This window comes from Anastrepha obliqua, chromosome 3 (assembly GCF_027943255.1).
Source record: "Anastrepha obliqua isolate idAnaObli1 chromosome 3, idAnaObli1_1.0, whole genome shotgun sequence".
NCBI lineage: Eukaryota > Metazoa > Arthropoda > Insecta > Diptera > Tephritidae > Anastrepha > Anastrepha obliqua.
In genome coordinates, this window is record NC_072894.1 from 109661402 (window position 1) to 109674017 (window position 12616).

The 12616-nt window shown below is 33.9% G+C and overlaps 2 protein-coding genes across 2 annotated transcripts; both read left to right on the forward strand.

The window, feature by feature from the left end:
• The first annotated feature begins 1395 nt into the window (after window positions 1-1395).
• Window positions 1396-2458, forward strand: LOC129241119 (gamma-glutamylcyclotransferase-like). Its single transcript, XM_054877298.1, has 2 exons — window positions 1396-1836; window positions 2024-2458. The coding sequence occupies exons 1-2, from the start codon at window positions 1514-1516 to the stop codon at window positions 2340-2342; spliced, it is 642 nt and encodes a 213-aa protein (XP_054733273.1). The 5' UTR covers window positions 1396-1513; the 3' UTR covers window positions 2343-2458.
• Window positions 2459-7477: 5019 nt separating this feature from the next.
• Window positions 7478-11985, forward strand: LOC129241249 (gamma-glutamylcyclotransferase-like). The gene is made up of 4 exons (XM_054877482.1): window positions 7478-7592; window positions 10930-11034; window positions 11116-11249; window positions 11424-11985. The coding sequence occupies exons 2-4, from the start codon at window positions 10930-10932 to the stop codon at window positions 11734-11736; spliced, it is 552 nt and encodes a 183-aa protein (XP_054733457.1). The 5' UTR covers window positions 7478-7592; the 3' UTR covers window positions 11737-11985.
• Window positions 11986-12616: the final 631 nt, after the last annotated feature.

Consider the following 12616-nt stretch of genomic DNA (forward strand, 5'->3'; position numbering starts at 1 on the left):
CCCAGCTTTCGCTCGAATCAGGATTGAGGTCTTTGGAGCTGATGTGTTAAGAAGCGACCACCTTGGCTCTACTCAGATTTCTTCCGACGTCGGGGAGATTTAAAGAATATTAAAAACGGTGTATTAATATATAATAATAATATATTTCAGAATATTCACACAAAGTTACAGAGCCTAATTCTTAATATTTCCGTAGATACAAAGCCAAAGGTAGGCGAGCGTTACGTAGTTACGCTGTGACCGGACAGCAATAGTACAAACTTTATCTTCTTTTCTCGACTTTTCATTTTTATGATTTCTTTGAATTGGCGTACATGAATGAAAAAAAAACGAGTGAACCTTTTGAAATGAATCATAGCTTGTTCCCTTCAGTATTAAGTTCTCTTCTATTTGAACTAACAAAATAGATAAAAAAAATTTTCAAGATTTTTATACCAAGTTTAAGTGAATTTTTGTTTTATAGAAAGGCATTTTTTTCTTTAAAACCTCCAAAAAGTTGAAATTTTGGAATTTCTCTCAGTTTTCTTAGTTCATCTAGAATAAAAAATCATGCTAATTAGAAATCCATTTGAATTTTTTGCTTTAGATAATAATTACGAGCTGTATCTTGTACGCCAGTTGGAAACTCTAGCGTTGCAGCGCTCTACTAATTTCTATGTTAAACATTTTTTTATTTTAACCAGTGCAAAAATTTTTTATACTTTTTAAATGTTCATTAAAAGATAGAAAAAACTTTGCAGTGCTAAATTAATTTTTTCCTTAAAAAAAAAATCGCAAAGAGATGCAATTTTTAGACCTCATAAACCAGGCTCCCCCTTAAACACAACTGAAAAGAAGCCTACATTTGTTTATTTTTTTAAATCCTTCAACTAAAGTTTGGTTTTTTTTACACTTTTATATGAAAGTATGGAATATTGAGCAAAAAAAGAAAAGAAAAGAAAAATAGTCAAAACTCTAAAAAAAGCTGATTAGAAAATCGTTTATTGTTTTGGTGAAAAAATACCCTTTTTATCGCGCTTAAACTAGACATAAAACATCATCGAAAATTTCAGTAAAAGACGCGCTGTAAGTGTGTAAGTAAGATGCTTTTTATTAGATATTATTTATTTCTAATAAGTTATGGACCCTCTGCTCTATATACATGTATGTATCTATATCAATAGAGACGTATTAAGCACGCATTCAAAATATGTGTTTAATTTGCGTGTTCAAAAAAGAGATTCGCACTAGAAAGACTCTGTGCACACATACATCTGCATGCAAGTATGAATCTCTGTAAAAAAAGAATTAATCAAAAAAACCAAAAATACACACATACAGGCACTATATATTTAAATTTAAATTTCTAATGTCACACCGAAGCTTCAGTCGCCAGCTCCAGTCGCATTTCACTCCAGCGCTGGCAGTCTAATTCAGACAAACCAAGTGTGTAGACACAAGGCAGTCAATAAAATATATTACACGATCTAGGAATTCACCCTTAATAAAGAGAAATTGAAAGTAGCAAAATAAAATGTTTTCAAAATATTTACTTTTCTTTGCCTCATTCTACTGCGTCGCAAATGCCTTTGTTATACCGCCTGATTTGCCGGAACGTTTTGGCGATAAGTTCATATATTTCGGTTATGGCAGTAATATGCTTACCAAACGCATACACATACAAAACCCGACGGCACAAAAAATCGGTATGGGCATATTAAAGGACTATCGGCTAGATTTCAATACATTCACCGAACGTTGGGGTGGTGCGCCAGCGACTATTGTGCCCACGAATGGGGCCTACGTTTATGGTACGCTGTGGGAGATTGATCTCAGCAATTTGGCGGATATTGATGAGTGAGTGATGGATTGGAAAGAAATTTGTTGTTCTTAATTCACTTAAAATTAAAAATAAACTGAATTTGTTCTTTTAATTCTTATTTCTTTTAAAACCCATTTAACTTTATTATTCCTTTAACTAATCAAATATAAATTTTTAGATTTTTTTAAATTTCTATATATTTTTCTTTTTAATTTTCCACAGCCAAGAGGGCGTTCACGAGGGCATTTACTACCCAGTCAGCCTACCAGTGATGCTGCCAAATAACACTTTAATTACCGCACGCGCCTACTTGCTAACCGACCAACCGAAAATTCCCATACATGACTTTCTCAGTACCGACACAGTGCCTATAATGCGTCAACCTTCGAAAACTTATTTGCAATGCTTGGTGAAGGGTGCCGAGGAGACAGGCATAGTGCCATGGTATGTGGATTGGCTGAAGTCTGTGAAGCATAATGGCCATGTAGCTAAGGATTTGGAGCTCATTTTGGAGTTAAAGGATGTGAAGTTGGCTAATTAAAGTGAGCGCTCGATTAGTGCGTAGGATGGCTGTGATAATCGCGTGTGATATGCATAAATATCTACATACCTATATAGAGAAATATTTACACTTAGGTTGATATACCCAGATTTATTTTTAAGTGCTTTAAGAGAGAGATATATATTTTTTAAATTTAAATTTAAATAACTATGCAAAAATAGTAAATTATATTATTTAAAAATTGATTAGTGTTTTCATCTACTAACTTGAAGCGTATGTTTTTTCTTTTTAAGTCCATTTCTTCAATGCGATCTGTTTTTTAAACATTAAGCAATATTTTTACTTGAAACTATTTAATTCGTTTAAGCGAAAAAACATTTATGGAATGCACACAGTGGCGTGCAACCAATTACACATTTTCTGATGAATAATAATTTAGACTAATTTATTATCATATGAGGTCTTTTGTAGACTTTCCCTTGAGTCCGGTGTAGGCTATGGGATTCGCATTTATTTCTGTGATAAGATAGTGTTAGTGCGATTAGAGTCGGGTATTGCGTGATGTGGCATATTTTCTTATTAGGTTCGGGAGTAAGTTTGTAGCGTTTTTCCCGAAGACTTTTATTTAAACAAAACACAACAATTATATCAATAAGTTAGTCAATTATGCACTCGCCGTTCTTGTTTACAACCTCTTCCCACCTTTCGACCAATTTGTTGAAGACGTTCCGCCAAAAATATTCTGGTCTGGTGTCAAAGAAGTTGTTGAGCCAGTTTTTAAAGACCTCTTTGTTATCGTCCTTCATATGGTTGGACAGAGAGCGAAAAAGATGGTCCGCAGAATACAGCGGATATTGAAGGACCTCCCATTCGAGCTTTGGAGCGCGGCTTTGACGACTCGTGCAACATGGGGCCTGGCGTTGTCGTAAAGAAATATATTTTTAACACGTCGATGAAGTCTTTTCAGTCGAATAGCCTCATTCACGCGGTGTAGCTGAGCAACCGTGGTATTATTTTCGAGCATTTCCCAGTGCACCATGCCCTCCCAGTCCCATCAAACACATATTGTGGTCTTCTTTAAATGAAGATCCGGTTTGATTCTGGGTGTATCTCCTGGTGCCTTTCAATTATTTCTGTGCTTCATATTGATCTGCTGATGTGTAGGCACCATTTCTCATTTCGAATGACGATTCGGTACAAAAAGCGCTGTTTATGACCGCGTGTTGCTCGATGGCGGGCGAGATGCTGAGAAGCAATTTGAAAGCGATTTTCTTTGCTTGTTTCGTTTAGATCATGAGGCGCTCAGGCTCCCAATTTTTCGGTAATTCCGATTGTATTAAGGTGATTGAGAATCGTTTTATGATCGCAGCTAACTTTTTCCGCCAATTCACCGCTGGTTTGGCGACCGGTATCCTTTAAAAATGATACGAGACGTTGTTAATTCACGTCAAAGTCGTCATTATTCAATATTTTAAAACATTTCCGTGCTCTAGGCTCTTCTATGTGTTTGCATTTGTGATATAATAAGGGGCGTTTGAGACCATTCTGATGGTTTTCGACTGGAATCTTTGAATTATTTCGATGATGGAGTTAGCTGTAGTGCCCCAAAGTTGAATGCCATATGTCCCTATCGGTTTCAAGATAGCCCCGTGAAGAGAGAAACATTCGAATTTTGAAGTAGCAACCAATATAGGCTTCTGATCTTTGTTATTAGAGTTTACCATTTGGTGAAAATATGGGATATTTTGTGATATTAGTTTGGGGAAGGATTATATTATTGAGCTTAATGGGTGGGCAAGTTTTTCGATTTAGTGTAAGGTGACTTAGGAAGATTTTGCCTCGTTTGGTTTAATGCGCCACTCTTTCAACCAATGAGTTATTTTATCAAGTGCTTTCTCGAGTTTTTGGTAGGCCAAGAGGGGGTGAGGTCAATTGTGAGTACGGCAGTGTCATCCGCGAACGTTTCAACTATTGTTTCTTCAGAAGCTGGTAGACCGTATTTGTATAGCAAGGGACGCATAATACTTGGAGTACACCGAGCTTTCACCTAGTTCCGTCTGCTCTACGCCTTGTTTTGTCGCATTATCGATTTTCGAGGTAGGACTTAATAAATATGTATTAGTTTCTTGGCAGAGTGTCTTTTTTTTTATAGAGAAAGCCATCATGCCAAATGTGCCGAATTCGTTCTTCAGTTACATTTTTTATGAGGAGATTTTTCATAGCAGAAATATGCTCGGAACTTTCTATTTTTTTGCTGTTTCATGCACTGAGATTTGAACCTACGCCTATCAAACTATTGAGCTATGGCGGCCGCTGTAAAAAGTTAAAAAAAATGGACAATTCAAAATTGATTTTTGTTTTAGAAAATGAATTTTTTTTTCAATTTTTTCTTTTTTTTATTTTGGGAAATTTTACTGAATTTTGTAGAATTCCTGATCATTTCTCATAAAATATTAAAAAAAAAATGGTACTTTGAAATTCTAAAGTTTTACACAATTTGTGCTGTAAATTTTCATATGATTTTTGATTTCGAATTTGAAAAAATGGACAATTGGCACAATTTTTTGCTCAAAATAAAAATAATTTTTTATACAATAATTCAAAATTTCTTTTGTTATATAAAAAGTTGTAAAATTGAAAATTGTTTTTTGTTTCTTAAGATCAGTTTTTTTAATTTCTTTTGCTTTTCGATACTTAGAAATTTTAAAATTTTCCACAATTTGTGCTATAAAATTTCTGGTAAGAAATTTTAGGAAATGGACAATTGGAACCATTTTTTGGTTAAAATAAAAATAAAAAACTTTTAACACGTACACAACTTTTTAGACCACCATTAAAAATGTTCATTTATATTCACAGTTCACGTTTTTCGCTCATATTCATTATTCTGCCCTCCACTGTTGCATTTATTTTTGTTTGCAAAAACTCACTCAATAAAAGCTTCACGCAGTCAAAGTTAAAGCTTTTGCCTCTTATCTGCTGCAAACTGTCAACCATAGGAAAATTACAGGGTGGCCAGGTTAGCATTTTCGAGCATTATTATTTTATGCTGTAGCATCGGGTTTTTAAGTATAGCTCATGGCTTTTTCCGCGTTTTATACTTATTGAAAGAATACCAAGATGTGAAGAAAGTTTCTCTAAAAGAACACCATGGATTCCATATTACAAACAATGCTCAATTACAAGAAGATGAACAGTTGGAAAACGAACATATAATATATACATATAATATACATAACACATGAGCTGAAAAGTCTCGGGCCTAACAAAGAAAACACTGTTTTTTTCAAAATTAGCTTTATTCTGCTACGTAACATTTTGATTCAAACTTTTGTAGAACGATTTATCTTTTTTATCCCAAAATCGGCCTCAGTTTCAGCGATAACCTATTTATTCCAGCAAAATTTCTTGCCGGTGTGCATTTTCTTAGGTCTGCGAACAGCCAGTAGTCGCTGGGAACCAAATCTGTCGTTTTGCCATTGATTGACTGACTTGTTTTTGGTCAAACGCGGCACCCACTTTAAACAGAGCATTCTCATAGTCAAATGCTTATGAAATGCAAAGCCAACACTTTCTTTTGATTGAGCTAACTAACCCAACTTCAGTTTTCGATCGCTCAAAATGATTTTGTGGATTTCTTTGACATTTTCTGGTGCTACCGCCTCATTTGCATGTCCGCTGCGTTGTGTATTATCGGTGTCTCTACGACTTTTCAAGCTGAACGGTATTTTTCCCCATTTTCCCAACAAGAAGCAGTGTAAAATTTAAAACGAAATTCTGTTTGATCCATTCTTTTGAAAATAACGAAATTCTTAGCACAATAACTCATGAACTAATAAAGAGAATATCATGAAATTTTAGCAGCTGTCTTTTTAAGGTTAGTACTGACTAAAAACGAGGAGAAAGCAATAAAACTAGGGCCATATATGTGTTCGGCCCGGGACTTCCCAGCCCATAGGTTATATATAAATATAAAATAAAAGATAAATTCTGCGCGCCAAGTGTAGAAACATTACATTTAAATTGCCATTGTTGAGATAAGTCACGAAACTCTCGAGAATGTATTGAAACCATACTTTAACACAAAGGCTTGCTGTAAAGCTGGCCGTGAAAATCATTTAGAGTACATAAAGTTGTGTTCTATTTGTAAAGACAAGGTTTACTTGAACAAATTCATTCCAAAAATACGCATATTTTATTTATAGCTGAATTAAAATTTCAATGATTAAATAACTCATCCCGTATGCGTTGCTGAAGCTATTTTGATTCAGAAATGTATCAGTTCTGTGTTGTATTTCAAACAGAAATACTTAAAAATGTCAACATTTTGAGCACAAAAGTGAGAAATACATTACTATATGCAGCGTTAAATAACTTCACCGCAAGCATTTATTGACCAATTTTGACAATTTAGTTCTCTCTCATTTAATTTTAATAGTCTGGGCATGAAAATATAATTAATTTTCCTATAAAAATCTTATGAATCCAAGTTCCAAGTTTTGGTCAAACTAAAAAAACAAAAATTTACAAATCTTGCTAAAAACTTGAAACTTTTTAATCAAACTCTTTAGAAAAATTCCGAATACTTAGTAAAGTGCACAATGCAAGCTTAAAGTAATTCAAAAGTTACCTTGATTTTTGACAATTTTTTTTGTTGATGGTTGATGGTTCTCTTAGTTTTTTTTTCATATAGCGAATGCTCGTCATTTATATGAAATAAAACATCCAACATTGTCTGAAAATTTGTTAATTTTTTTTAATTCTCGTCATTTATATGAAATAAAACATCCAACGCTGTCTGAAAATTTGTTAATTTTTTTTAATAATTCGCACAAATTTTGAAACTAGGTTTTATATAATTTTTGTATACTTAAAAAAATTATTACAAGTAAAAATTCTTAAAGCTTGTGAATAAGCCTCTGTGCCATAGTTACTTTATGTCTTATAAACTGTACTAATTATTATTTTTATTTTTTTTAATACAATTTTTGTACTAGATACATTTATTTTACATTTAAATCGACTAAATATAACGAAATTTAAAAATTTCAGTGCACAGCATCTTAACTGAAATATGATAGTATTTTGTAACATTTTTTAAATTCAATTTACCTTAGCCTTTCTTGACCATCTGGCCACACTGCAAAATGACCCAATTTGACATTCGTCTAAATAATATTGAACTTGACATACCAATTAGAAGTAAAAAATTATTTAGAAGTTCTGCCAAAAGTGAAATAAAAACAAATACAATTTTATTTTACAGCAGGTTCTAGTATCTAAACCAGAGTAAGTTTATCAAAAATTAATTTGTGTGTAAGAAAAAAAGATGTAAAAGTGCAAAAGATAGTAAAGTGAGTGCTTCCGCATTCGAAAGTGCTGACGCTACAGCTGTTATTATTGGGAGAGCGGGCAGGTGTGCACGAAGTCAGTTGACAACTGCTGATGTACAAAAGTAAAGAAAAAATTAGGCAACAGCTGACTGCTATAAAGCTTTTAAGAATCTATTACAATCCACAAAGCTTTTGCCTTACAGTGCGGTCACACAGATCTCCAATATACTATTTTATAGTACAACTAGAAAAAGTAGAAGTAAGGAGTAAGTAAGAAGTGAGAAGGAAGGAAATTAAATAATATGCGAATATATTTTTTTTAGATTTTTTTTGTGGATGCGAAAGTATTTAGGATTGTTGCCAGAAAATATAAATATTTAGACATGAATTTTTTTTGTAAAAAACAACTTCTAAACGGATTTTTAAATATTATATATGTATATTATATTATAGATATTAAATAGTTTTGCTTTCCTTACCATCTAAACGAGAAGTTCTTTCAGTGCTATTTTACAATATCCGTCAGGTTAAACTAACTGTTAGTGAAAGTGCAAGTCTTGTGATTAGGGCGGGCATCATACATTGGGAAAAAGCAAGAAATCGAATAAGGGCATTTTCTAACTGCCTAAAGAAACTTGTTGATTTATAGCATGTTTGGAGAGAGTTACAATAGAAAAAAAAAATTGTAAGAAAATTCAGGTTGTGTTCAAGAGCCGTTTTAACCATTTCAAAATTGATCTATATTTTTTGTTTTGAGAGAATGAAAATAGAGTATGATAAATTATTTTTAATGAATCAGAGAGAGTCAGGTCGCCCGGGATGCTTAGGTGGTGTAGATAAAAGATCGGCGGGAAAAGAAGAAGGATTCTGATGACGACGACTGGAAGAAGAGGAAAAGATTGTAAGACAAAGAGAATCACTGGCTGTTCCAACTACTTTTACCACAAATAACTTAGAAAGTATTGAAGGTTCAGGCGAAGAACAGATCTTGAATTCTGAAAACAGTTTGCCAGATGTTCCCTGTCATGAAAAAAGTTCAAAAAGAGGTAGGAAGAATTTCGTAACACTTAAACTAGTTGCAGCTCTAGATCGATGCCAGTTAAGCATTAGAGACTCCGCTTACATTCTTAATGTGGTGGTAGAAGCGCTTGTTCTGAGTAGCGTTGATTTCCCTATTAACAAATCCTCGATTCAGCGAATTCGTACTGAAACTAGAAAATCAAGGGCAGAAGCAATGAAATCTGACTTCCAAAACAATATACCCGAAGTAGTCACAGTCCATTGGGATGGAAAACTATTACTCGTGTTGGATATACGAAGTTCAAAAGCGTTCTTGCCAGTTATTGCTTCGTTTGGCGATCGAGAACAGCTTCTTGCAGTGTGAAAACTAAACAGTTCTTCTTAAAAACATCAAGCTAAGGCCGTCTCAACAGCTCTCTTTGAGTTGAACCTTCACGATAAAGTACAAGACAAGTTGTGCTGCGGTACAACAGCTTCCAATACTGGTCGTTTCAATGGAACTTGTGCTTGAGCAACATTTGGGAAGAGAATTGCTGCTTTTCGCCTGTCGTCATCATGTTTATTATTTGGTTCTAAAAGCTGTGTTTGAAACCAATATTAAGTGAATTACTAGTAGCCCAGATATTCCGATGTTCATAAAAGAACGTGTCGCTGAGACAGCCATTCAAGCTTTGTTAATATTTTATAAGGCAGAAATAGGCAAAGGTTTTGTAAAACATGACTACTATGAATTGGTCGAACTGTGCATAATATTTTTTTGGAGGAGACACAGAGGAAAAATAAATACTGAGGTCCCACGGAGCTATGCATCAGGTGCGCTGAATGGCGAGAGCGATCCAAATACTAATACTTACTTGACTAATACTTAACTAAGTCATAATGCAGAATGACTGCGAAGGACAAAAAGCTCTACAAGATGTTTGCTTATTTGTCGTGATGTTGTATGTCAAAGTTTGGCTCGAATGCACAGTGGCGACTAATGCACCTAATCATGTATCTTATTGGGATAAAAATACTGCTTTTCCGAAAACTAAAAGAAGATTGAGTCATTTGAGAGTGCGCTGTGTGCCGGAACATAGAAAATTGTATCCGGACTGTAAAAAAATTACTCTAAAAAGAAGTTACCTTGAGTGATTGTTATTAAAAAAATAAAAAAAAAAATAATTGGCGCGTACACTTCTGTTAGGTGTTTGGCCGAGCTCCTCCTCCTATTTGTGGTGTGCGTGTTGATGTTGTTCCACAAATGGAGGGACCTACAGTTTCAAGCCGACTCCGAATGGTAGATATTTTTATGAGGAGCTTTTTTCCTGGCAGAATTACACTCGGAAGTTTGCCATTGCCTGCCGAAGGGCGACCGCTATTAGAAAAATGTTTTTATTAATTTTGCTTTCACCGAGATTCGAACCAACGACCTCTCTGTGAATTTCGAATGGTAATCACGTACCAACCCATTCGGCTACGGCGGCCGCCTTGTTATTACTTTAGGTTTTTAATTAAATATTAATGTTCATCTCATTTCATTTTTACCTTTACTCACTTAATGTATTGAATTTATAGCAGATTGAAATATCACGGCAAAACACGATTTTTACTAAACTTTGAAGCTCGGTCGGCACTGGTTGTAATTATGATAGAAAGATGAAACTTTATATCTGAGCATCTTATAGCTGTAGTAAAAAATGTAGAGGGTGTGAGTTTCGAAATTAGAAATTTTGTACTAGACATGTACTAGACATATTTAAAGTGAGTGTCAGAATGGTTGGGCCACCAAGTTTTTTTTTAAATATTTTTTTTGTTATATTTTTCATTCTATGTTCATTAAATATATCATAAAATTATCATATATGAAATATATATATAACAAAAGCCACATAAATTCAAGTTTCAAACTTTGTGTAAGATTTAAAAAAACTTATTAAATTTCCATCAAAAGTACACTTAATTCGATATTTTAATAAAATTTTTAGGTATGTAGTTTTTGCCCATTTCATTTTAGTAGATATAATAAAATAAAAGTTTGAAGTGATTAGGAATTCCCGTTGCTTGAGGTATCTCGTTATTGATGTCTGTTATAGTGGATGAGACTTGGTAGCCGTGTTTATGGCATTCTTCCTTTAAACTCAACCTAATCTACAATCATGTTGACTCGTTATTGTTTAGAAATTAATACATATTTCTCATTTATACATAAATAAATATAAATACCCTCCTTAAGTATGTAAAGAGAGGATCACTGACAATTAATTATATAAAAACAATATTAACGCTTTCAGATGGCGTCAAAGTTCTACTACTTTGGATTTGGCAGTAATCTGTTGGCCAAGAGAATACACATACAAAACCCAACAGCAGTGCGGATAGGTCCCGGGAAGCTGGAGGTAAAGGATGTGTTTTTAAGAACAAAACTAAAGACTTTTTTATTATAAAATTTTTCTTCAAATTTTCCTTCCTTTCCATAGAACTATCAGCTTGATTTCTATACGAGCTCGCGTACTTGGCATGGTGCGCCAGCAACGATTGTACCGAAGAAGGGCTCTTGCGTATTTGGAGCCATTTGGGAGATTGATAATAGTAATTTAAAGGATCTCGATGAGTGAGTATGGACAGCAAAAGGTGGTAGATCGAATTTTCTAGAAACTGACGGTAGAATATAAAATTTAAAGCGAACGGGAAATGAGAAAATACAAAAGAGAAAAATACTTAAAAATATACTTTATTGAAATGAAATAAAGATATTACAAAATAATAACTTGCATCTATTTTCCAGTCAAGAAGGCGTTTCACATGGCATTTATGTACCCATCACAGTGACGGTAATAGCGCTTAACGATTGTAAGCCCATCGAATGTCGCGCCTACCATTTAACAACTCAACCGACCGGAGATGTGAGATGTCTAAAACCCGAGCAGATACCATACGATCGACAACCATCGAAAACATATTTAAAAACGATTGTAAAAGGAGCTTTGGAGACGTGTTTACCAGCGGAATATGTACAGTGGCTACGTACCATCAAACATAATGGCAAGCTGGTCGAAGTGCTGGAGAAAAAATTGGATTTGTGTGACGTGAAATTGTAAAGATTGTCGTGTTGAGTAGATACCAAAGATATTCTTTAGTAATAAAGAGAGTAAAAAGTTGGTGGTCTACACAGTTAGAGAATTACATTGTGTAGGGTTTAGTTATGATGGAGGCAAGAAAGACATAAGAGGCATTTATTAGTAGTACTAAATTTATATTTAAATACTCACTACAAGAGTTATCTTAAAATTACTCCATCAACTCCAGCGCTGATGTGTAAAAATATTTTTTAAGTACAACTCTATGAAAATGCTAAAAAAGTTTAATAAAAATTAAATGAAAAGTATCCAAATTGCTTTTTAATAAACAATATAGCAGAGCAGGGAGGTCCATCGAGCCTCGTCACTGAACTTAAATATGATATCTTGAGCTTCAACAGTTAAAATAAAATCAGAGATGGATCAGTCATTTTTTTAAAGAACGCAAAACTTTGCTTGCCAGAATAGAATGCACCAAAGCAAGCTGTGCGAGTCATTGGAATAAAATTGCGTTTCTTGTGTAATAAATATTTCAGCCTCTGGTAGACACACCGCCGTGATTCAATAACAAGCAGTCAAAGCATTTTGGACATGCTAAGAATTTTTTCTGAAAATTGGTTAATTTATAGGCTTGAGTATAGTTAGAATTAAACTAGAAAAAATTAAAAAAAAAAATTAAAATTTTCGGATTTATTTAATGTTAGAAATTTTGGTATAAGGTTTTAAAGTGAAATTTCCTCGGACCTCTTAAACGTTTTAAAAATTGTTAATGTTGTTGAGGACATGAGACTCACCACTGACGCCAGGCAGGGTGGTAACAAGGATGATAGATACCAGGTTTCGTCGTTAGGTGTGGTGAAAAAAATTTTGTCTGAGGGGAACTTTGGATTCTACGTCATTT

Excerpts from the sequence above, each read along its gene's own strand:
- LOC129241249 (XM_054877482.1), top strand. The coding sequence starts at position 10,930 with ATGGCGTCAAAGTTCTACTACTTTGGATTTGGCAGTAATCTGTTGGCC. Across the intron at positions 11,035-11,115 it reads TAGGTCCCGGGAAGCTGGAG|AACTATCAGCTTGATTTCTA; the intron begins GTAAAGGATGTG and ends TCCTTTCCATAG. Across the intron at positions 11,250-11,423 it reads AATTTAAAGGATCTCGATGA|TCAAGAAGGCGTTTCACATG; the intron begins GTGAGTATGGAC and ends TCTATTTTCCAG.
- LOC129241119 (XM_054877298.1), top strand. The coding sequence starts at position 1,514 with ATGTTTTCAAAATATTTACTTTTCTTTGCCTCATTCTACTGCGTCGCA. Across the intron at positions 1,837-2,023 it reads AATTTGGCGGATATTGATGA|CCAAGAGGGCGTTCACGAGG; the intron begins GTGAGTGATGGA and ends AATTTTCCACAG.